General features: G+C 41.8%; 1 protein-coding gene across 3 annotated transcripts in view; it reads left to right on the top strand.

Moving 5' to 3' along the window:
* UNC5C (unc-5 netrin receptor C) overlaps positions 1–26440 on the top strand; it is a 425750-nt gene that overhangs the window by 361561 nt on the left and 37749 nt on the right. For all 3 annotated transcript variants that reach the window (XM_066386368.1, XM_066386367.1, XM_066386365.1), the window contains 3 exons: positions 1548–1635; positions 11544–11712; positions 16229–16462. In XM_066386368.1, coding sequence (XP_066242465.1) covers positions 1548–1635; positions 11544–11712; positions 16229–16462 — 491 coding nt within the window. The remainder of the gene's footprint in view (positions 1–1547; positions 1636–11543; positions 11713–16228; positions 16463–26440) is intronic.

Raw genomic sequence — 26440 nt, 5'->3', positions numbered from 1 at the left:
TAATTATTATAAAGGCTTCTCAAGTGGAAAGGAGGGAACTAGCATATGTTAAATAACTTTCTGTGGACTAAGCAACAGTGATTTACATAGATTATTTTATATAATAGAGTAATAATAGTTAACTTAAAATGTGTCAAGCCTTATTCTTGTTATTTTACATTCACAATTTTATTTCATCCCTATAATAAATACAGAGGTACATTTTATTGATCCCATTGAAAAAAGGAAAAACTCCGAGGCTTGGTAGCCTCCTGTGGTCTGCCTGCTTCCACTGTGTACCACAGTAAATCCTTCACTGCATGAAGGTGGCAGTCCACTCCCCACAGCTCCACCACTCTCACGTGGCTCACCTTACCCAGAAAGCCAAGACTCAGCATGCTCCACCAGTAATACGAAGGCCTTTGAATAACTACTTCACTTCTCCTTAACTCTCCATTCTTTATTCTTGAGACTTTCCAACGTGCTCAGGCAAGTTTTCTTACTGCCCTATGTTCATTTGGTATACTGCATTTCCTTGATAATTAAATTAGAAGCTCTTCAAAGATAAGAGCCCTATCTTTTCATTCTTGGCATTCACAACAGTGCCAAACACTGACTCAAAACGGTGCTCCATAAATTTTAATTGATTTGAAATAATCTGCACCTATTGGAATAAAATCATGAAGCCAAGTATCTTCCTGTTGCTGCCCACCCTGAATTACTCTTTGTGGTGATGTTGCACTGGCACAGGACAGTGATTCTTACAGAGTGGTTCACAGATCACCATCATTGGCATCACCTGGCAACTTGTTAGAGCTGCAGACATTTATAGTTTTGTTAGAACTATAAAACCAGAAACTCTGGGGGTAGGGATCCAGTAATCTCTGTTTTAGCAAATCCTCCAGGTGATTCTGATGCAAGCTCCAGTGGCCACCCACTGCTCCAGGCAGTTAATTAGAACAGAGGTCAATCCAATAGTCCTGCAAAATGGCACTAATGAGCAACTAAGTAAAAAACCTGCTTGATGGGCATAACTAGCAAGTACTGTTCACTCTCTTGAGCTATGTGTGATAAAAACCATTCTTATCAATTATTATTCTGTTACGAAGAAACACTGAAGCTGACCAGATATTTTAGAAATTGATGCTTTTTGATATTGTTGACGTTAGTATTTCTCTGACTTTTAATCTTGTGGAGATTTTTCTTTTTTAATAATGCATCATTACAGCTGTTTGAAATTTTAAGAGCAGTTGTTGGTCTTCCCCTTCTTTTACAAGGAAAACAACAGTGGAACCATCTGTCTATTCCTTGAATAGAACAAGAGTTTTAAAAAATTACATCATTTCTTTAATTCCTGGCAGTTCAGAGGGAGCTGTAGTGACAAAGGAGGCCAATAAGGAAGGAAACCAGACCAGTTGTGAATATTTACATGTATTTAGAGTGAAAGCAGGCATGTGGCTACATGGCCACAGAATCTCATTCCCTTTCTCTCATTTCAGAGGCATTCTGTGAAGTTCTCCCTTTGACTCATAGGACTGACGCGACTTCTGTTCTCTTTTGCTCTTCAGGAGTAAGCTTGCTGATTCCCGCTGGGGCCATTCCCCAAGGGAGAGTCTACGAAATGTATGTGACTGTACACAGGAAAGAAAACATGAGGTAAATACGCTTTTTCTGCTGCACTTCACTTTACCAGTATCTACTTGTAAGAGAATTGTACAATAGAAATAATATACCCAACATGTTTTTGTATTGAGCGCCCTGCCTTAGACATACCCTTGTGTTCCTAGACCTATAAAAGGTCAGTTTTTACTTCCCTTTATGTCAAAGGCTGAAGACACTTTTGCAGATCTTGAGTATGGACAGAAGGCCAGAGATCTCTTCCCATGTGGATATGTGGACATATGAGCTGAAAAAATGGCCATAAGCATGATCCGTAGATTGTCCAGAGAGACAAAGAAATAAGACCCTTTGATTGTCCAGAGAGATTCGTGGGCAGACACAGAGACATCAGCTTCTTGTGGCCTGGCTTAAGAATCTAACTTTTTCCTGTTATAGAAATGAAGGTCACAAAGAATAAGACGAACCCCAACTCCTGACCTGCCCCGCCCCCCTCAGCCTAGCACTTTATTCTAACCTGCAGATTCTTCTTTTTGTGACTCTTTCTAACAAGCATTACCAACATCCTTCTAATGTTCATCACCTATAAATTCATGCTGGGCCTTTCTCAATGGAGCTAGGGTTGATTAAAACTAGATTAACTCAAAAGGTGCTATTTTGAATGTGTCATTATCATAAAGATGAAGTTATTTTAAGTGAAAATAGCAAGAGGCGTTTAAAAGCCCCAAATTCAATTTCCAGGCTGACCTCTAACAAATTATACGTGATATTTCTTTCTTAGTTCCCACTAGGAAAGTGCATGTGTTCAGTAGTGCTTTAGAGGCCTGGCTGATTAATGAATACTTCTGAGGTACAGAGATCTTAAAATAAAAAATGTTGAAACCATGATCCTTACATGTAATTTTTGCTGCTTTTTCCAAGGGGAATGGTATCAGCTCTTTAGTCTTAAACTCCACATACAAATCATTAGTGACAACATAGAGTTAGGTTATCATTATAACACATTATACCTTTTCTATCCCTTCTTTTGTCCTAAGAAAAACATCCGTTTTTAGTCTTGTTCAGTATCCAGAAAGCTATTTTATTATGCTTGAGGTGGAAATATTGATATTTATAATCTGTAGGACCCAGAACATTCTTTCCTCAGGTGGTGAGGCTACATAAACACTAGCCTGTCAAAGAAAATAATAAAATGCCCTGAGCATTACTCATGCCTTAAATTTGAGCAACAGAAAATCACTAAAAGGCTTGTATTTACTCACATCAAATATTCATTTTTTCATTCCCAATGCAAAGCAACATTCATGGGCCCTCAGAGCCCTTCTTTTGCAGCAGCAGATACGGAGATTAGCAAACTCCAAGATCCCTTTATATTTTTTTATTTTCTCTCTTGTCCAGAGTCAGGGTTAGCACTAAGTACTTCCATCTCTGAAGGCCATGCCAACGTGGATATTTTGTTTAAACAGGAATGAGTACTGGCCAGTGCTTTACACTGAGAAGCAGTGAGGTGGTCGTGTTTTCTTTTTTTTTTTTTTTTTTGTATTTTTCTGAAGCTGGAAATGAGGAGAGACAGTCAGACAGACTCCCGCATGCGCCGGACCGGGACCCACCAGGCACGCCACCAGGGGGCGATGCTCTGCCCCTCCAGGGTGTCGCGACCAGAGCCACTCTAGCGCCTGGGACAGAGGCCAAGAGCCATCCCCAGTGCCCGGGCCATCTTTGCTCCAATGGAGCCTTGGCTGCGGGAGGGGAAGAGAGAGACAGAGAGGAAGGAGGGGGTGGGGGTGGAGAAGCAAATGGGCGCTTCTCCTATGTGCCCTGGCCAGGAATCGAACCCGGGTCCCCCGCACGCCAGGCCGACGCTCTACCGCTGAGCCAACCGGCCAGGGCTGGTCATGTTTTACTTTCCATGTGATCAGTGATATCTTTAGCTGGAGAGCCAGCCAGAAGGGGCTGCTGCAGGGCCGTGCTGACCCTGAAAGATGTGTGCTCTCCCCTGCCAGCCACAGCTTTCCTCCTCACCGTCTAGTCGGCATCTGACCAGGACAATTGTATGTTCAGATGAAAGAAAGAGAAAACATAAAATTGATAAAGCTAGACACTTCTGCTTTTAGATTCCTCTGCCTTTTACTCTATAGAAAAGGAGACAAAATCCTGCTTTGCCATACCTACCACCTGAAGTTAAGGAAGTATTCTATTGAATTCACTGTGCATCAGAGAAGTTCTGTTTATCAAAAGGAAGCTATAGAAAACTCAAGATCTCAAAAGAAAATAGAAAGAAGGAACAAACACAAAAGGATAACTGTCTTAAATGAATGAGAAAGTGCCTCTCTTCGCTAATTTTCTGTTGTGAACCAGATAGGTTTCTTTCTCTTGTCAAAACGCAATGACAAGTGTGTGTTTTAGGATATAGACATAGTCCTAAAACATAACAAGCATAGCTACCATTTATTCAGTATACTATTGATTTCACTGATTCCTCCCTACTACTCTGCAAGTTAGGATGACTTCCACTTTAAAGATGAAGAAAACGAAGCTCAGGGAAATGACGTCATAGAGCCAAGGTTTCACACACAAGCTCAGGGCTGGGTGAGACCAAAATTCACGCAGGGTTATCTCACGGCAAAGCTCTCCGACCAGCTCTCACAGGCCGCCCGTCCCCCATCCCACCGGGACACAAGCTAGCCTCAGCCTCTTCATCCTAGTGCATTCTGAACACAGTTTCTTTCTATCGCTCACTGAGGACCCTTCTGTCCTCACATGATGTGAGAAAGGACTTCTTGCAGAGAAGACACAGTGAGGACCTCAGGAGGTGTAAATGTCACTTGAAGGCATTAATGGGACAATTCTGATTATTTTTCTCCATTTTCCTCTCTCTGTTTCCCTTGATTGAGTCCAGAACTGGGTGTTTTTCCAGCTGGATAGGATCCAGCTGGTCATCTGTTGATGTGAACTGTCCAAAAGGAGGCATGAACTTAATTACATGTGGCATAGTGAATGTGACAAGAGGAGCCTTGTCATTACCGACTGTGCTTGAAGAGAAAGCACGGAATGGCAGATGAGCAGCCCAAATGAGCAGCAGAGACAGGGCATACTGTCTCTGACCCAGAGGGAGCCGAGCGGCGAGACCATGACGCGACTCCCACCTCCCCGGCTTGGCACAGCTCTGCAGAGGCTGCACAGCCTCTGGTTCCCCCCGTGGAGACCATTTCCACGACTTATGTCACTCACACGGGCCTTTTTGCCTGGTGTCCAGTAGCAGTTTAGAAAATGTGGGCCTCACCCAGCCTGAAATTTTACGCAGTGTCATTGCTTATTGAAAAACAATTTGAATTGATGATGTGAATGTTAATTTTACCATTCTCTGTATTCTGTAGTTACCTAGCTGTTTTCTCTAAAGACCAAAAAAATCAGTTTAGACATTTCAAATACAAAGGCAAGTGGAATCTTTTTTATAAACTGCGGGGGAGGGGAGGGGAGCATTGATGTCTTTGAGCAGCCATGTGATACAGAAATAGCAGTGCTTTTTAAAGGCTGACCTGGTGACGGGCTGTGGGAGGAAACAGAAGGACTGCCCTGAGGCTGGGTGCCTGGTTGGGCTGGAGCAATAATCCAGATGTGAGGGGACAGGGGACAGAGCCAGGCTCGAGCCCTTAGAATGGAAAGTGAAATATATTCCAGAACAAAGGTATTTCCTAACTGATTAGATGTGACGCAAAGCACAAAAAATATATGCTTGGGTACCGAGCCTTGGGCACTGTGAGAGTTGCGAGAGCAATGGAAGAGGTCTGACAGGACAAATCCTGAGTTAAATGAGTGCAGTGTGCATGAGTGGGGTTACGGGATTCGTACAGATGGGAAGTCACCGGTGAGCGGGTCCTCCAGGGAAAAGGTGCGGAAACAGAAGGAAGAGACGTGGGGAACAAACTTGGGGAAATGTTCCTGTTTACAGTTTGGGTCTGATGAGCTAAACTAAATAGAACATGAAAGGATAAGGCAGATAAAGAATTAGCATTATGCATAATGTTTAACGTATAGAGGCCCCTCAAATAAATATTTTAAATGCAAGAATGAATGTAAGTGCTAACAGGAAAAAAATCAAAAGTCAAGAGAGTTTCGAGATGGAAGAAGTGGTTGACAGAGTTGTCATTAAAATTAAAATGTAAAGAAAGAATAATAATAAAAATATGTTGGATGTGTCAACTCAGGACATTGATGGTCTTTGGGTATTTTCTTTTTAAGGATGAAATCCCAACAAGAAGAGTTTAGGTGTGAGTTAGTAGTGAGGCAAATAAAACTGTCATATATACCAGCATTTACTGAATATAAATAATAATGTGTTAAGATAGTGGAACAAAAATATTTTTTGTAGATGATTATATAGTAGAAAGTTTTAATTTATTTTAACATGTTGTTTGGAACTTTGTAAACTGTAGTTGACATTATTATTTCTTAGTAAAACACAGAGTATTCTTTTTTTAAGTGGCACCCTAAGTTCCCCCTTTGAAGAAACGGCTATACAGAGACTAGAGGTAGGAGGTAAGGGAGACACGGCCAGGTATATTTATATCTTATTCTCTTGCTTTTCTCTGCAGTCTTTCTTTATTGAAATCCTACTTGTAAAGATATTATTCAAGGTGATTTATGAAAACACAGTCTTTTCAACAAGAGAAAAAAGTTTTAAATAAGTGGATGGAAAAAGGGAAAAATAAGATTAGAAAAGATAAGATAAAGTCAGGTGTGAGCAGATAGAGTATAAAATATTTGGTCTAATTACCAGCATATTTTCTGATAATAGGTCATGAATTTACTATTTTGAAGCTTTTTAGAGGGGAGCGTGGTAACTTACAAAATCCACGTGTCCGTGAGGAAACAGTATTCCCGGAAGAAGCTCAATGATTCCTCTTGTGGTTCCACATGAAAAAGACATTTTGTTAATACAATGAACAACATGTTAAAATAAAAACAGCAGTGAGTTTCTCAGGGCTGCTTCTGTTAGTGTCCTTCAGTGGAAGTAGACGGTATAAGGTCCAGTGTAAATTAAGTAAAAGAATTACACAGGATTCAGTAATTCAGTCCAGGGCACCATACTTAGCTGTTCTGTCTTAACCTAGGGACAGATTTTGGCCTGTCTAGGGAAATGGTGGCATGTCCTTTAGCACAACAGCCATAAATATTCTTTTTTGCTGAATTGAGCTTTTGATAGCAAGTGAGTTTGATATTCCCTGCCAGATACGGAGTGTAAATATTTCAGGTTGCCAGTTCTATGGGAAACCATGTGCTTTAACAGGCAGCTGAGCCTAGGGTGGGTTGTCATCCTGAGGGATCTGACAGAAGTCGTGTGTTAATAGAAGGCATCTCGGCTCCACACGGAGGTAGATGGAGACAGCTTCTTCTTTTTAATAAGCTGTTCTGAACCAGCTCCAGCAAACACACACAAAAAAATTTTTTCTCAAAGCCCTAAACCCAGATAAGCAACTCAAAATACACCATTATGTGAAAGAAGCCAAATGATTATGTTTGAATTCTAGCTATGCCTGTGACTAGCTGTGTGGCCTTAGGCAAGCGTGTTAGTATCTCCGGGTTTCAGTTTCTTCTTCTGGAAAATAAGGTAACATAAATACTTACCCTATCTACCTTACAGGTGTGCCGTGAGCCGCAAAAGCAATTGCTTTTGTGAAAGTTTTGTAAATTATGCACTTCTGTGTAGGAGATGTTCTCCTCACTGATAAGAGCAAGCCAAGGATGAGAAAATCTCTCTGACAGGAAATGAAAACTCCTGTCTGAGAGCATTTACCATGGTATTATTGTCGCTGGACTTTGAAAAGCCTTTAAAATTTTTAATCAGTGTTCAGAGCTGAATTTCTACATAATTGCTGCTTCTGCAGCTAATTTTTGCTTTGCACTCATTTCCATATCATCTACAATTAATATTTACACAATGTTTGCTTAAAAAGCTAAGGTAACTTGAGATATAGATGTATCAAACCCTTCTCTGCAAACACGTGAATCAGACTTGTTTATATGTATTTTCTACTATTTTTGTTTAATGGATTTTAATACCTTCTCTTTATATAAATAAAATGTGAATTTAAACACTCTGACCTTTGGTAAATTTTAACTTTCTGGACCTACATAACTTCTTCCTTAAGTATTAATAAGTATTTCCTATTTCCTCTTGAAAACTCTGAAAGATTTTGACCATTATTTCTTTGTTTCTTCACTCCCTGTTATGAATTTCACTTCACCGCTTTCCTATTCATGACATTCTTGCACCTCACTGGGTTAATAAATTCTTTTGACACCTACTGCCCCTTCCTCTTCATGCTCTCCCTCCTTCAAGAATGGCGCCCATCAATATTGCATGCCAGGGGTGTGCTCGGAGCTCCCAGGTCTGACAGCTCCCTGGCCCAGCAGGGAGTCTTCTCCCTTCTGTTGCAGCTCAGCGAGGAGAAGGACCCCTCCTCCTTCTGCCTCAAGCACCGGCTGCTGCCAGCAGACTGAGAGACAGATGTTTCCAATCCCCCATTGTACTGCAAGGACCACTTGAAATGGTTTCCACTTTAGTTTCCTTCCTTAAAAGTTTAATGCTCCATAGACACAGACAACAGTGTGGTGACTACAGGAGGGAAAGAGGAGTGGGAGGAGATAGAATAGGGTATGGGGCGGGATCAATAGTGACGGAAGGAAACTTGACTTGGAGTGGTGAACACACTGCGGTATACAAATGATGTATTATAGAATTGTACACCTGAGACCTATACAGTGTCGCCCCAATAAATTCAGTTTAAAAAATTCAATGACATAAAATATATTTTAAAAATGTTTAATGTTCAAGTATACTTTTAAAATAAAAGAGAACTGCACAGGAAAATTCAATCACTGTTTCATAGTACCACCACTACCATGACCCACTACAGGAGAAATAGAATTCAAATACTCAGGGCAGATAGTGTAAAATAACCATGACACAGTGAAAGTAAAACTTCACTCATGATCTGAGACCATGAATTTCAGACTGAAAGGAAGGAGGTTAAGAGGAAGTGGAAATGAGGGGGCCGAGAGGGTAGTAGTGTGTTCTGAAGATCTCAAGTATAAGTCTATTTTCAAGTACCTTGATATCTTTAGGTTTAATAAAACTTGTTGTTCAGTGAGAATGGAGATAACATTAAAAAATGAAAAGGAGTCAAAGATTGTTTTGATTTTCTAAATAGAAGGGAGAGAAAGCTGTAGGTTGGTGAGATTGTAGTAAATTTTTAGAATCAGTGAGGAAATAGCCAAGTTTTATCAAAGGGAAAATATGCCAAATTTTAATTGAGTCCTCAGAAATAATAATAATAATTGTCAAGAACTAAGGAATCTATAAGATTTAACCTTACCCAGGTGCTACCAAGTTGGCTGCCAGTTCTGTAGATGCTGATAGATGGCACTAGAATCCTGGTCAGGGACAGAGTACAGTTATTACAGGAGTAGCACTATCCAGACTATTATCAGTTCTCTCCCAGTTTCCTGAGCCCCAGTTATGAAAGAGTGATGCCAACAGGGTCAGACAACATCTACACACTCAGTGACTACATTTCAAGACCCTGGCTTAGAGGAACTTGAGTCCTTTATAATGGGAAGTAGACATGTCTGGCATATGCTCCAGAGGTAAGCGCTACCTTTATCTTCTAAGGTGTGTGCTATGCAATTGCCTTGAAGAGATAGGGACGTGCAGAAAACATGAACGCTCCACGGAGAATTATCTTCCAACAGTACTTTTAAAATAGTAACAACTTCTCTCATTGAGTGTTAAATGAGGCCATAGATAAAAGCTAACTTCTAGGGTATGTAATATTTAACATATAAACATAGGTAAAGAGTAGAGAAAAATTCACTTCAAGTGGCTACTGCTTTTATATATAAAAGAATTTAATGTGTCCTTTGCAATATCCATGTGAATAAAATGGAAAGATGTGAACTAGACAATGTACATTGTAATGGATTTATATTTGGCTGACATAAATAACTCAAATATTGATGTCAGACTGGAGATGTGTTTCAAGTGGTGTCCTTGAAAAGGTCTCTGTCTTTGCCCTATTCTTGTATTACAATGTTATCAGTGATTGGAATGAGAACATAAATGGCAGGCGTATCATATTTAGAGGATAAAAGACTGGATGAGACAGCCAGTATTTGGAGGAAATACATAGCATTCAGAAATAGATGTCCTGAAATTTTCCCTGAAATTATTAAATTGAAATGAAGTATCTAAATATAAATTTATGCACATTGGTTCAAAAGCCATCATCATAGCAACCACATAACTATAGAGACTTAGCCTAAGAGCCTTTCATATTAGAAATACATAGAGTGGTTAGTTTAACAAATTACTTATCCTTCTTGGGCTTTATTGCCTCATTTTATAAAGAGATGCTTAGCCATATTATTTCCATCTTCTCATCTAATTTGAACTTGCTAAATAATATTTATAAATAATTACTTGATTGAAAATAATGTAAGTCAACGATTTTGTGAGGCATTGATAAAACTAAATATTCCAAAAAAGAAAATAATAGTCTGCCTGCACTGTTTACTGGAGCATTACTTTCATTTCAATATGCCTCACTTCAGTGAAGACATGAAAACACTGACAGACATCTATATGAAAGTGAAGAAAAAAATATAGGGAGAGACCTGGAAACCATGATTCTCTAGTTGAAATTTAAGGAGTTGGAGAATTGAGAGGATATTTGGACTGAAACACAGAAGACTTTTTAGAGACATAATAACAATTTCTAAGTATTTGAAAGGCTTTCCTGCCAAAATGGTGAGAAAGCAGGACAAGATATGTATAGAGAAGTGTCAGTGTCAGGAAGGAAGATTGTGTTCATTCTAAGTAAGAATATGTTGTAAATTTGAGTTGATAGTCAAGGAGGTGGATTGAGCAGTAGTGGACTATATAATTCTGGATGTGTCAAAAGCACTAACCACATGTCAACATAGTGTAGAGAGGCTCCTACTATGGACAGAAGGTGGTACTTGTTGGCTCCCAAGGGATATCCCTCCTCTAAAATTCTATGAGTCAATTATTTCTTAAGCCACATTATCTAAACTACAGAGTAGTTTTGAGGACTGTTGTTGAAAACGCATTGGTTTTAGTCCCAACCCTAACACTATTAGTTGTGAGACTTTGGGCAATCCATTCAACACCTTGGGACTACTTCTTCACATACCAACTGATCACTTTGGTTTGTTTATCTGTTAGTTTGTTGATTGCAATCTTGTTAGGGAAAATTTTAAGTCAATTTAAAAAACATAAACATGTGAAATAAAGATTTTGGATCTTTAAGGTTCTTTCCATTCATACTCTCATAGTATCAAGTATACAAGAAAAGTTGTTTCATTTTAAATTGCTATAGAAATGCAATTCTATATTCTGTCTGGTCACTTCCAAAAGAATACATTTATTATACTAGTCTGAATTGTTCCTGAAAGTTATTTCAAAGAAGTTGAGCTCTGGGGTGTCCTTATTCTGAAGTGATTTTTTAAAGTGTTCTTTAAGTCAGGTCCCCAAAACACAAAAGTACTTAAAACCCTGTGAGACCAATGGCAAGTGTTCTCAGAAAACGTGGTTATGTAACCTCATAAGGACCCTGTTTCTTCTTATTCCATCCTGAAATTATCTGTATGTGAATTCAGAGGACGTCGCCAAAGGCATACTTACTTGTATCTGGGAGAAGGGAAACAGGGAAAGCTGGCAGACAAACTGTTATCATAAAGACCTCCAGTCTTAAAAAGTCTTAGTATAAGTAGCATGTCTTCCAAGCTGGTTCCGTTACCCCCATTTCTCCCTAAAAAAACTCCAAAAGGAAACTATTTGTTCAATTTTAGATATAAAAATCTCAAAGAGTTCATACACATAAATACTACAGAAATGTCACTGATGTTGTTCTCTGTTCTCCTAGGCCACCCATGGAAGACACTCAGACCCTCTTGACCCCTGTGGTGAGCTGTGGGCCTCCGGGAGCCCTGCTGACGCGACCAGTCATCCTCACAATGCATCACTGCGCTGAGCCCAGTACCGAAGACTGGAAAATACAGCTCAAGAACCAGGCAGCACAGGGACAGTGGGAGGTGAGCTTCTGTTGGGATAAAGAAGAGATGGGAGCAGTCCCTGCAGATAAGCAGGAGAAATAATAGGAAGGTTTTTATTTTTAAAGCAAAACATGGATGAAATTTTTATCTTACTCTTAAAAGTAAGAGAGGGAAGGTGGGAACAAAGAGAGGAGAGAAAGAGGAAGAGAAGCAAGAAGGGATAAGGACAGAGACAGAAAGTTTACTGAAATGCTTTATCTGTTGACAGACATAGAAAATGATGGTCAAGCATGAGCTAACTCATAGGGAAAGTGCATTTAGGAGTGTTACATGAGTCCATTTTGTAATATACATACTATATTTTGGGAAGGGAAATACACACACACACACACACACACACACACTGTATATATAATTATATCTAATATATATAAATGTTAAATTTGCAGGTAGAGAAACATTGCATTTGGGTCAGAAAATTTCTTTTCTGGGTTAGACACTTTCTTGCAAACAAGTCCCAGGGATCTATCTAGTTCCTTTGAACCTAACCTGGGAAAACAGAAACAGTCTTCTAAGCTCCACCAGAATGAAGAACACTTATGGCATCTTGACTCTTTATGGCTGTTGTCATCATAACATCTTAAGGACAGTGGCTTAGCAAATCTTGTTCCTGACATCAGAACCCTTTAGTTAGTGCAAAAGGATTTGTTATGTTTATCAAGAAGATTTTAGCCTGACCAGGTGGTGGCGCAGTGGATAGAGCGTCAGGCTGGGATGTGGAGGACCCAGGTTGGAGACCCCGAGGTAGCCAGCTTGAGTGCGGGCTCATCTGGTTTGAGCAGGGCTCACCAGCTTGGACCCAAGGTCGCTGGCTCGAGCAAGGGGTTACTTGGTCTGCTGAAGGCCCGTGGTCAAGGCACATATGAGAAAGCAATCAATGAACAACTAAGGTGTCACAACAAAAAAACTGATGATTGATGCTTCTCATCTCTCTCCATTCCTGTCTGTCCCTATCTATCCCTCTCTCTGTCTCTATAAAAAAGAAAGATTTTATACCCAATACCTTTTGAAAAGTTTGTACATTTCCATTGGTATCCCTTGAATAAACGGTATCTATTGTTTAAATAAAAATACCCATGTAAAAGGTACAATTTAGATTATTCTTATTCTCAGGAAGGCATATGTCAGGAATATGTTTATCAAAAAATAGCAGGCCCTGGCCAGTTGACTTTGCGGTAGGGTGTCAGACCAGTGTGTGGAAGTCCCAGGTTCGATTCCTGGCCAGGGCACACAGGAGAAGCACCCATCTGCTTCTCCACCCTTCCCTCTCTCTTTTCTATCTCTTTCTTCCCCTCCTGCAGCCAAGCCTTCATTGGAGCAAAGTTGGCCCGGGAACTGCGGATGGCTCCATGGCCTCTGACTCAGGTGCTAGAATGGCTCCAGTTGCAACAGAGAAACGGCCCAAATGGGCAGAGCATTGCCCCCTAGTGGGCATGTCAGGTGTATTCCTGTCAGGCATATGTGGGAGTCTGTCTGCCTTCAGAAAAATACTAAAAAAAAAGTTAAAAAAAGCAAATAATTTTAAAAGCTACTTCTGGATTTTTGCGTAAACATGACAAAGACAAGTATCCACTCTATATGCTATATATTGTATATTTTGTGATTGCATATCATATGTTTCTTTTAGGAAATAAATTTTTGAAAAGTAATACATAAATATACAACACCCTTATATTTTAGGAAAAAGTAGTATTAGACTTAAAAGAGCAGCAGGGCATCCCTGAGATGTCCTGAAATTTTCTCCTATGCACATGTTCTTCTTTTAGCCATTAGAGGAGAACACCCCTTGCCTGAAGAACTCAAGTCCAGGATTGAAGTCTAGGGATATACTTCATCTTAAGACCAGACTTAACCAAATCTAACCTCAATTTCATTAAACTTTAAGTGACTTATCTCAAAAACACCCCAAAGTCTTAGTCTCAAGTAACCCCAAAGTGTTTGCACAATTCTCTGCCTAATATCCTAAAATTCTCTCTATATCTGGGTAGTCTGAATAATAATAACAATTCATCAATAATAATTATTTTAAAAAAAGGATGAGATTAGAAGAGCTGAGAGAGAGGACAATCGTTATGAAAACACTCAGACTTGTGACAGTGTCTCTTTATTCTTGACCGTATCTTCCCAGAGGCTTTCTGGAACTAGATATTGTTTGGGGCTGCAATAAACCAGGCGGTGCTGAGCTTCCATCCCTTCTTTCCGGTTCAGTTTGAGCTTCATCTTACGGTACAGGTTCAGTGGAAGAAATGATTTTACAGATGCTATGAAAACAGAGCTGAGAGGATGATGCCGGGCTTAATTAATAAAAAAACCACCTAAGGGGATTACTTTCTTTTATACCTTTATCCAGCCCAGTGGTGGGTTCGCACCGGTTCGGCAGAATCGATACCTAATATTTTGTTGAGTTTGGCGAACTGGTTGTTGAAATGTCACCAGTAATCAGGGTTCTCTCTAAGGTGAGCGCCTGGGCAGCTGCCGGATGAGGAAATTATAAAGTTACATTCCTTACTCTTTTTTAATGTTCATCTGTGCAACAGTGTATTCTAAGCGCCCATAGTAATGTTCATTCTGGTCCATAGGTGAAAAAAATTTGACAGAACTATGCTTGTAATATTTAGTTATTCATTTAATGAAAGTCATTATTCCTTTGACGAAATACTACATTTTAATTCCCTCGTGTTTGTTATTTCAGTAGAAAGTGAAGGTGCCAATTAAGAAGCAATATGGAAATATCTTAAATAACAGTTTTATTGTTTTTTGGTCAAGTATTATTTAACATTTTTTATTAATATTTGAAAACTCTCATAACGTAATCTAGTTTTCTATACCTCTATTATTGTTCTTATTTAAGTATTAAATGCATGAAATAATAAACTACCTTTCGGTATATCATTTTTTTCTGCTTTTTTAAAAATTTTATTTATTCATTTTTAGAGAGGAGAGAGAGAGGGAGAGAGAGAAACAGAGAGAGAGAAGGGGGGAGGAGCTAGAAGCATCAACTCCCATATGCGCCTTGACCAGGCAAGCCCAGGGTTTCGAACCGGCGACCTCAGCATTTCCAAGTCGACACTTTATCCACTGCGCCACTACAGGTCAGGCCTCGGTATATCATTTTTTTATACTTAAAAAACGGTCACTAGGGCAGAAAGCCGGTTGTTAAATTATTTGAATCCTACCACTGGTCCAGCCCCAGGAACTTAGTTTATGATGAATCACTAATTCTTTTTTTTTTTTTTTTTTTGGACATAAAACCATTTACTCACCGCAAGCTACGCGTACTGAGTTACAGTGGAAAACAAAGTAAATACAGTTCCTGCCTCTGTGGAGGTAAAGTAGCCTAATGCAGAGGGTGAGTCGGGCCTGCATATGCATTTTATTTCTCCCACATGAAATTTCCTTTTACATTTGAAGTAATTAAAAGTAGGAAGATTTCACATAAAAAATCTGAACTTCCAGCTTCTCTTGAAAAATTAAAGGCCGTGTGCTCATCGAGCCTGCATTTCTGTTAAGCTGCAATGAGCTGATGCCAAGTGGAAACTGAGCTCTTTAGACAGGCTTGTGCTCCACTTTACCACAGTCTCCACCACTCCTTATCGTCTCTTGCCTGTCCTGCTTCACACACACTCTTATTACCTGGATGCCCTGGGAAGCATGTGGAATTGTGACCCTTGGATTCTATGCTTAGGCTTTCAGATGATTTCTTCTGCGGCCTGAGTCATTTGGATAAATCAAAATCTGGTTGAGTTAGTAACTATTTTCACAAAATTCCTCACTTCCACTTAGTTTTATTTCTTGCTAAATGTTTTCAAAATCTAAAGTGATAGGCTACTTAAAGGCCTACATGAAAAATAACAGTAACAACAGTGAAACTTGTCTTAAAGGCATGGAATTTGCTACATAGTTTGCTTTCTGTAGAGTCCAGCAACCCAGATCATTGGGGAAAAATAGGATATTGCTTTAGAAAGGAATTGGTGGGTAAGTCTAGAAGAACATAGTAGAATGGTATTGCATAATTTATTAATTTGTCTTATTTCTTTCAAATCATTAGATTTGTAAGGGAGAAAAACCTACTATGCTATAATAACATTAAAATAAGATAGTATTTTTGGTTTCAATAAGAAATTTAGAGATTAAAACATGAGATTCTCATAAATAGATAATAAACCTAAGTACACTAAAGTTAAAAGGATAATTCATGAATCTGAATGAAATTTCATGTAGATTTCAGTTATGTGGATTCTCAGAAGATCAAAACATGTTAAGTAAATGACATCTAAATAAAAATAAGCAGTATAAAAGCAAGGGAAGTAAGGGAGATTATGATGAAGGATGGAAATGAAGGTATAATAAAGTCTGAGGAAAGAAAAGAGCAGGAAAAGTAATAACCAAAACTCAAGAAAAGAGGTCCTGCTTTATCTAACACTGCCATTGGTCACTGTCATGGCTGCCAGCAGGATCTCCGGAGCTCAACCAGACCCCCTCTCTTGCCCCACAGGACGTGGTTGTGGTGGGAGAGGAGAACTTCACTACCCCCTGCTACATTCAGCTGGACGCGGAGGCCTGCCACGTCCTCACGGAGAGCCTCAGCACCTACGCTCTGGTTGGCCAGTCCACCACCAAAACGGCCGCCAAGCGCCTGAAGCTGGCCATCTTTGGGCCGCTCTGCTGCTCATCCCTAGAGTACAGTGTTCGAGTCTACTGTCTGGATGACACCCAAGATGCCTTGAAGGTAAGTGGATCCTGTCTGACTCACCCTTTATACCTTCACCCAAAGCCAGGTGTGGTGTGACTGCACACACCTAGAGAAAATGTGTCTGAGTAAATGTGCTCCAGTGCATGAACACAAGTGTTTGGCCCCAAAAGATGCATTAAAAAAAAAAAAGAAGACATTTCTCTGAGGCCATGCTGATAAATGAGCTGTTTCCATTATGCTGATTTTTCCCAAGGGCTACTTTTGTTTACCTTTCTTGATTTCCTTTAATGAAAAATTTAGAAGGGAAAATTTGGCAATGAGATCCGTGGCTGGTAAGTAATCTGCTTCCGTGTTTATCTCAGCTGTGTTCTTCCTATAAAAGGAATTGGCGCAATTGCTCACACTGTATGTTCCTCTTGTGTGCTACTGCATTTATATGCTTTCCCATTCTTTTTATGAGGACTGCAAGGAAGAGGGGGAGCATTTGACAACAGGCTGCTGCTTTGCAGAATAAATGAGCTTAATTCCTGCTGCTATTATTGAAATTCATTTTATCACATTTGAAGCTTCTTTAAAGGGTATTATAAGTGCCTTTGAAGAAGCAAGCTAGATGGAAGAATAAAAGAAGTATGCCAAGGACTAGGAGACAAGTCAGAGTGTGATAAATGCTACAGATGAATGCAAAGTTCTTTGGGAAGAGAGAGGGAGGCTTCATGTTATTTTACGGAAATCTGAGTAAAAGCTAATATTTGATAGTGGCCCGAATTGAAAAAATGGTTTGACTAGTAATAATGAGAAAAAATAAATGATTTCTAGGTGAAGGGAACAGCATGAAGAAACACAGAGGGAACAGTAAATACAGACTCTATTCGGGCATGTTAAAATGATAGATGCGAGTTTTTGTTTTTTTTTTTTCTTTTTTCTGAAGCTGGAAACAGGGAGAGACAGTCAGACAGACTCCCGCATGCGCCCGACCGGGATCCACCCGGCACGCCCACCATGGGGCGACGCTCTGCCCACCAGGGGGCGATGCTCTGCCCATCCTGGGCGTCGCCATATTGCGACCAGAGCCACTCTAGCGCCTGAGGCGGAGGCCACAGAGCCATCCCCAGCGCCCGGGCCATCTTTGCTCCAGTGGAGCCTCGGCTGCGGGAGGGGAAGAGAGAGACAGAGAGGAAAGCGCGGCGGAGGGGTGGAGAAGCAAATGGGCGCTTCTCCTATGTGCCCTGGCTGGGAATCGAACCCGGGTCCTCCGCACGCTAGGCCGACACTCTACCGCTGAGCCAACCGGCCAGGGCCAAGATGAGAGTTTTATAGGTATGAACCTTGACTGCCAGATAGAGGAGATGAGATACAGTTTCTTGAATTAATGGAGAGTTACTGAAGAGATTTAAACAAGAGAAAGAGTCTGAAGTCAGTGGAAAGAGTCAAGTTAAGAAGAAAAGCACGGCAGACCCAGGGTGATGACAGAAGTATGACCAGAAGAGAATAGGTATGAAAGGTCTTGTTCAACCTGCTCTGCAGGACCTGGTGACTAAACCTGAATGAGTGAATCAAGTCGGCTTCAAGTAACAGTAGCAAACACAGGGTGCAGGTAGGGTATTGTTGGTTTTTTTGTGTGTATTTTTCTGAAGTTGGAAACGGGGAGGCAGTCAGACAGACTCCCACATGCGCCCAACCGGGACCCACCCGGCATGGCCACTAGGGGGCGATGCTCCGCCCATCTGGTCTGTTGCTCTGTTGCAACCAGAGCCACTCTAGCGCCTGAGGCAGAGGCCACGGAGCCATCCTCAGTGCCCGGGCCAACTTTGCTCCGATGGAGCCTTGGCTGCGGGAGGGGAAGAGAGAGACAGAGAGGAAGGAGAGGGGGAGGGTTGGAGAAGCAGATGGTCGTTTCTCCTGTGTGCCCTGGCCAGGAATCGAAACCCAGGACTCCTGCACGCCAGGCTGACACTCAACCACTGAGCCAACCAGCCAGGGTCGGTGCAGGTAGTTTTTAGCATATGGATATGGTACCTTTGTTTTAGGAGTACTGAGTTAGAGAAATGAATTAGATAACAGGACAAAGATGTCCAAGGGATAGAAATATGGGTTTGGCCCTCTGAACAAAGGGTAGATCCTGAGATAGACTCAGGAACCAATTGTGTGTTGACAGTTGTCATCCATGGTGATCAGAAAGAATATCAAGGGAGAATAGAGGAAGAAAATAACTTTAAAAAATAATAAACATTACTGAGAAATTCCTATGTGCCAGGCAAGATTCTAAATATTCTTTATTAACTCATGTAATCTTCACAACAACCCAATAAGATACCGTTAACCCAATTTTACAGAAGTGTAATCCAAGGCACAGAAAATTGAAGTAAGTTGCTCTACGTCATACAGCTATTGAGAGGAGAGCACAAGCTTCCTGCCCAGGCATCTGGCTGCAGTCTGGACTCTCCAATCTTAAAGTGGGTTTCTCAAAGTCTCTCCCCGGAACATAGGGACCTGGGGTGCTCTGCGTTGCAAGGGGAGGAAGGGCAGCCAGCAGAGGAGCTTCTGGAGGATGAGCACCCAGAGAAGAAAAAACAGAAATGGAAGAAAACTGTGTCAAGGAAGCTAAGAACAGCAGTCTTTCTGAAAACCAGGGTATTTCTTTCTGGTGTTTCTATCCAGAGAGTATTTCATGAAAACAAGAATGTGGCAGGTTGGATCCATAAAGGGAATGCAACAGAGTCAGTCACTGGATATATTTTTGATGGTCGAGCCTGTAGCAGTCTCTAATGTTGAATAAATGATGTGAACACACAGCTCAAGTGTAAAGCCTAAGGTTATTTCTTTTATATTCTTTGCAAATGTGATACTTCTAAGGCACTGTCAGGATAGAAATCATCTTAGGCTTAAATTCTTCTTTGGAAAAACTGTATTTGTAGAGGAGCCATGGGGTCTGATGAAGGCAAATCTTTTGAACAATTCCAAGAAAAATCATTGCAAAAAGCATACTACAGAAGATCTACATCGTACTTGAAATGTTTGATACACATACTTTATATTCACACACAGTTCTTATATGCTCTTAACCTTTCTTCCCAACAGACACACAGATTCATGCAAAAAGACATAATGTTTTATAAAATAATTTTTATCATTTTAATTAGTGATCAACACACAAAGACTGATGGGTAGGTTTAAATAGTAAAAACAACCCAAGAGCAGTTTGTTTTGTGGTCAGCGCTTTCCAAATAGACATTAGTAAATTCTCGGCACCGGAGTATCCAGCATTTAGCCTGAAACAAACATGAAAAATGGATAAGGTGTCTTGCACTTCATGACCTTTTAATAATGCAGAAATACCAAAATCATAGTTACAGGTGAGCGGTCTTTCCAACTTACCAAGGAGACTGTGTTCGGCCTACCCAACACTGCCTCCTACCCATGCTGGAATTGGAAGCGTGGGGCTGATAAACTCAGAAAAGGCCCTTAATTACCTCAGTTGTGCCTTTTGGCACACTGCCTGCTAATGTTGCTACTAATTTCTCTCCTATAGCCTCAACTTTTCTATTGTCTGTTATCCATAAACGTTATCTTTTGTATCACCTTTTCCAAACATCTTCTTTCGGCTCACCCTAGGCCCATCCATACTCTTCCTAAATCAGTAGTTCTCTATCCCACACACCTAGGAATCAGATGGGGAGCTTTAAGAATGACTCGCACTGGGATCTCAACCCAAAGTTTATGATCTAATTGTCTCCAAATTGGGTTTTGTTTATATATTTGTTTTTAGCACTTTCTGGGTAATGCCATAGTGTAGCCACAGTTCAGAACTATTACCAAAACACTTTTACAGAATGTTTTTGTTCTTAAAGTTTCTTTTTAAAACTTTAATCCTGTTAAGGACAAATTTTCCCACACCTTAAATCATTCTCTTTCCCATTGCTTTACCTGTTCACCTTAATGGCAACTGGATATTCCCAGTAACATGGCACTCCTCCCACCCCCCGCAGTGAGGACCACACCCTCTAATCATGGGCCAAGAGGGCAAAATACCAAGACTTCTCATGCCCCATGACCACTTCTGGGGCATGACTGTACTTCATGGGCTGGCTCTCTGTTCTGTTATTATTTGTTCGGTTACTCTGTTGCTCATTACCCATTTTATTTCCTTAGTGCAGAATACCCTTAGTCTACAAATGGGACAAAAGGAGGTTCATATGGAAAATAATGCAATAATTAATAAGAATACAATAGTAAACTCTGTGTTTCACATACTCGCAACTGTAAATCTACTTTTCCCCCACCCTGTGTATCCCCATACTAGCAGTACCAGCTTTGTGGTCTTTCTTTCCACTCATTTTATTCCCTCTCATATTTAAAGCCACCACTTAATCATGAGTTTTGTGTTCAAATTTATTCTAGTAGCTTTCACATGATCCCACATTATCTATCTACCAGTGTAGACACACTCTAGATTTCATCATCATTAGCAACAACACCAAGATCTCTACCTGTGAAACTCCTCCTTTCTGACCACAACATCTGAACTTCTATCTCTCACACACAAGGTACATGCAAACTGCCCTTTGTTCTTAAGGAAGAATGCCCTCAACCTTTTGTGGTCTCCTGGTGCACAGTCCCTCACCTGCTCATACCCGTATCTGCAGGCAACTCACTCCCACTCTGAAATGTTTTGCCATCTGGAACTGCTGCAGGTTTTTCTAATTTCCATAGCTAGAGAGGACCTCCACTGAACAAGCCCCCAACTTCTACTTCTAGGTGGTTCAGTTACTCTAAAAAATCACAAATTGCTAACTGAGTCTATTTTAATCTCAAGATATCTGCCCTAAGCTATGCTCCCCCTGCTTCTCCAAATCCTTCCACTTATCTCTTCTTGAGTCATAAGATTTCAAAAAGCAGTTATTTCTTCCAGTCCTCTCCACTCTCAGGTTTTGCAAGGACCTAACTCCACGCAAGGGATTTTCCTTCAGTTGTTGTCCTTTACCCTTGAGGAGAGAGAGGGAGGGAGAGAAAGACAGACAAAAAGGGAGATGAGAAGTATCGATTTTTAGTTGCATCACTTTAGTTGTTCACTGATTGCTTCTCATACATGCTTTGACCAGGGGACTCAAGCCAAGCCAGTGACCCCTTGCTCAAGCCAGTGACTTTGAGCTCAAGCCAGCAACCTTGGGCTTCAAGCCAGCAACCTTTGGGTTCAAGCCAGTGACCATAGTATCATTTCGATGATTCCACGCTCAAGCTGGCAACCCCGTGCTCAAGCTGGTGAACCCGCGCTCAAGCCAGCAACATCATCCCAGGTTGATACTCTATCCACTGTGCCACCACCATCCGGCACCCCCTTAAGACCCTTTATTTCAGTCACTCCTCACATAGTCTAGGGTTTTTTTTGTTTTGTTTTGTTTTGTTTTCATTTTTCTGAAGCTGGAAACAGGGAGAGACAGTCAGACGGACTCCCGCATGCGCCCGACCGGGATCTACCCGGCATGCCCACCATGGGGCGACGCTCTGCCCACCAGGATGCCATGCTCTGCCCATCCTGGGTGTCGCCATGTTGCGACCAGAGCCACTCTAGCGCCTGAGGCAGAGGCCACAGAGCCATCCCCAGCACCCGGGCCATCCTTGCTCCAATGGAGCCTTGGCTGCAGGAGGGGAAGAGAGAGACAGAGAGGAAAGCGCGGTGGAGGGGTGGAGAAGCAAATGGGCGCTTCTTCTGTGTGCCCTGGCCGGGAATCGAACCCGGGTCCTCCGCACGCTAGGCCGACGCTCTACTGCTGAGCCAACCGGCCAGGGCCATAGTCTAGGTTTTGATGAAAACGAGTCCTACTCTCTTATTTGTGCTTTAATCCAACTCCTCCACCACCTCCATCTCTAGCACAGCAAACAATGCCTCAAAGTGGGGCTCCCTGGACTTGATATTTTCTTATGGTCACTGCTGTGTACTGGTGATTCTTTCTGAATTGCAGAAGCCCTCACAGAAGGTTGGACTAGGGTGCAGAGGAAAGCCCAGTGCAGCACTTAATCTCAGGGCTAAGCAGCCCACAGTCTAGAGAGCTATTAGAAAAAGATGATGTCTGGAACTGAACATAACGAGAGTATTAATTCCCACTTGTTATCCTATGTGTTCATATTGTCCATGTGGATGGGGGAGAGTGACAAGACCACCAACCACATTATTTTCAATAACCTTGCTGCATTCTTTTATTTTCCCACCCACCACTTTGACTTCAGTGCTTTCATAACAATTTATCTTAGTTTTATTAAACCTGGGGGCAAAAATGATCACCTGAAACTTAAAAAAAAATAGCAATATTGAAGCATTGATGTAAAATTAGGGTGCTGGCAGTGACTGCTGAACTAAAAGTCAAGGCTGCTGGGGACCAGTGAATTCCTTTATACACCTTTCAGAGGGGGGGTTTCCAGTCTGTACACCCGAAGAAACAATGGGAGCATGTGCAAGCTAACCTCATGTAAAAAGATAAAGATGCTAAGACATGTTAGAGTAGTTTAGAACCAATTCCAGGCTCCAAAAGAGAGGTCGTATCTACTGAAAAGATTGTTTTGGGTGTTAACACAGCTTTTCTCTTCCTCTTCCGTTCAGTGATTGAATTAATAAATAATATGGCTGTTTTCAAAGACTTAAATCCTAATGATGATTGACAAGAAATTAATAGAGAACAAGATTATAGTTGGGATAAGTGTAAAAACAGTTTAAGAGACATACACCTAGGTGGAGGTAACTAATTCTGCCCCACTATCCTAATGGTATAATGTGTGAGCTTCTTTCTTAATAAATAAAGGGGTTTATTCTGAACTCTAAGATTCAGAACCTAAAAGATGAGTTATTTGGATACAATCTGGGTAGTCGATGATGTTTATTGAATTTCCGGCTAATATGTATGTCATACAAACCAAGAAACATGTACTGTATTAGCATAAGCTGACTTTCTTTCCATCGTCATTTGCCATGGAGAAGAGCGTTCTTTGCATTTTATTTTTTACATACACTAACCAGGATACACTTTTGGTACAATAACTCTAGGAAATATCATATTTTGTTAAAACAAATAAGAAAATATAAAAGAAATACTGGAAATCAAAGAAAGTAAGAAATCTAGTTAACAATGTGTTATAGTCAGTTTTTCGGGCTGCATTCATAGACAACTGAGTAGCCTGTAAGAGGTTTACTGTCATCCTGCCTCCTGGCGCCTTCCTCACTACGGTCCTTCTGATGCCTCCTTTGTGACAAATTTTGCTCCCATTGAACACGGAACACCTGAGGTCTGCCTTGTCTGGTCCTTCTAAGGCTGCCCTTTCTTGATTGGCCTCATCTCTCTCTCTCTTCTCTCTCTTTCTCTCTTTTTTCCCCAGTTATTTCAAATAACCTCAAAATTAGCCTGATATACTTCAAGATCCTAGTCTCTGGAATTAAATTAATATATTTATACATGTAACACATGTATTAGATAATATCAACAAAAAACGTGTTAAATGTTACAAGCATGTGGCATGGAGGGAAAGCGTGTGTCAGGCCGGCTGGCTCGGTTGGTTCTGCCGCCCTTCAGCTCTGTGGCCTCGGTCATTGAACTTGCCCACTCCGGGCGGTCGTTTGGTCTGCATCAGGGACCTTAGAAGATCCAAAGAGATCATAGTTATTAAATTTCCTGGTATAAAATAGGCACTCGATAATGCTAATTACCCTTAGGTGGGCATTTAGATTATACTGGCATTTTGAAGATAATGGCTCAATGAAAATATTAACTCTAATTGTAATCTAATTACGGGGTGCGTTTCAGGTTTGGTAGCAGGCTAGTAGATCAGCCCTTTGAGAACAGGAATCTTTTTGGTCCGTTGAAATGTACTCCAGCTTTAATATCTTCTCAGGAGACTGGGCACCGGCCCTGGTTCTGTTATATATTTTAGAAATGACCTGCCATGTTGAATAAATATTTTATTTTAGGAGAGGGAGAAAAGAGGGAAGAGAAAATAGAATCTATGGTGAGCACACATGTTTTCCCCTGAGATGTCTACACACAATGCTCAGAACTTGTGAATGTATTATTGCCTTATGTGACAAAATGTGCAGAATTCTCTTCTAGAGCCTCCAGAGAAGAAGGCAGCCCACCCACCCCTTGATCTTAGCTCAGTGGAACCTGTGTCAGATTCCAACCTGCAGAACAATAAGGTTATAAATTTGTGTTGTTGTAAGTCTCTAAGTGTATGCTAAATTTTTACGGCCGAAGTAGAAAACTAATACAGAAGTTAAAAAAAATAACATGTTAGGGGTGAAAAGAAATAACAAGATGACTTCAGAAATTCTAGAACAACCTAAAAAGTCTTATTCCTAATACATAAATATGAGACATCATCTTTTCCTTAGAACTAAGAGCAGAGGCAGACAAGTGACACGGCCACTTCCCCTTGGCATTTTTCTTCACAAGCGTCCAAAGCTACTGTGACTCAGGCAGGCTGGAAGTGGCAGCCCAAACCAAGCATCCATGCTGGTGGCAGCTGTGGCGGCAGCAGGCAGACCCTGGAAACTGAGTGACTTGACGGGAAGTGTTTGCACATGGTCACAGGATCCCCGCCTTGTTATGATTCGGGAGGAAGGGTGGCAGACAGACTCAGGAGGAGAGCAGAGCTCCGCAGCATGAGCACTGGCAGAGAGAGCAGCACCACCAGGCCTGCGGCCAGCAGCGATGACCAGAGCAGGTGGGAGAGGCCGCTGACATTCACATGTTCCTTTCCTACCGCTGGCCCTGCAGCCTGAGACCTGAGGCCTGAGGAGGAGTCAGCGAATGGGAGCTAAGAGCAGTCATTGAAGAGCTGGCAGGGAGCAGGAGAAAAGGGTGGCAATCTCCCTGGCCTCTCCTCTGGGAGAGTTCGGGCCCACAACTCTCACAGCAACAGTGGCCTGGTGACAGCCTCAGTAGCAAATTTAGAAATTTCCCATCCTTGAATGACAAAGCAGGTTTCCACAGAGGATGAAAGAATGACTAGGAGCAAAGCAAGTTCTGTAAAATAAGATCGGCGATGTGGTTTTTTAAACTATGGGTCAGCGCAACCCTTGAAGGTTGGTCTTTGGAGGTTTAGCACAGGTGGCACACCGAACGTTGGCCAGTTTGTTCCTCGTGCCTCCAGAACCCTGTGTCCATACAGCATGGGGAAGGTGGCACTGGTCCTGAACTGCACAGCTCGGTCTTTGTACTTGGTCCAGCACCCTGGACAAAACGGAGAATGGGTGACTTTCCACAACGTACAATTAAACCACAACAAGCCCCCCGGAGTGGAAGGGGCTGTCCTTTGCATGCTCGCCTCTGGGCAGTACTGTTAGTGCTTTCTCTGCAATCGCTGCCTGCACGTGCTCAGGTCCAGGCGCTGGGCCCTGCGCCCCGGCAGCTCTGACTGCCGCTGATGCAGGGCTCTGTGTTTCCATCAAGAATAAAGAGTGTGCAGATGAATCTCAGCCAGACAATACCAAGAAAGAAGCGAGGCAAAACAAAACAAAGCCTTGCTTCAACCTCCTCTAACCTTCTCTTCCAGGCGAGATTGCAATGCGAGTTATATGAGATTTAAGTTTAATCACGGGTGTCTTCCTTTCTCTAGCTGATAAGATTTCTAATAAGAAGAGGAAAGGAGTGATAGGAGATAAAATGTCAGAGGGGCCCTGGCCGGTTGGCTCAGCGGTAGAGCGTCGGCCTAGCGTGCGGAGGACCCGGGTTCGATTCCCGGCCAGGGCACATAGGAGAAGCGCCCATTTGCTTCTCCACCCCTCCGCCGCGCCTTCCTCTCTGTCTCTCTCTTCCCCTCCCGCAGCCAAGGCTCCATTGGAGCAAAGATGGCCCGGGCGCTGGGGATGGCTCTGTGGCCTCTGCCCCAGGCGCTAGAGTGGCTCTGGTCGCAATATGGCGACGCCCAGGATGGGCAGAGCATCGCCCCCTGGTGGGCAGAGCATCGCCCCTGGTGGGCGTGCCGGGTGGATCCCGGTCGGGCGCATGCGGGAGTCTGTCTGACTGTCTC

This window comes from Saccopteryx leptura, chromosome 5, assembly GCF_036850995.1.
Source record: "Saccopteryx leptura isolate mSacLep1 chromosome 5, mSacLep1_pri_phased_curated, whole genome shotgun sequence".
Lineage (NCBI taxonomy): Eukaryota > Metazoa > Chordata > Mammalia > Chiroptera > Emballonuridae > Saccopteryx > Saccopteryx leptura.
Note: the sequence above shows the minus strand (reverse complement) of the source record. Positions and strands in the feature narration are given on the sequence as shown.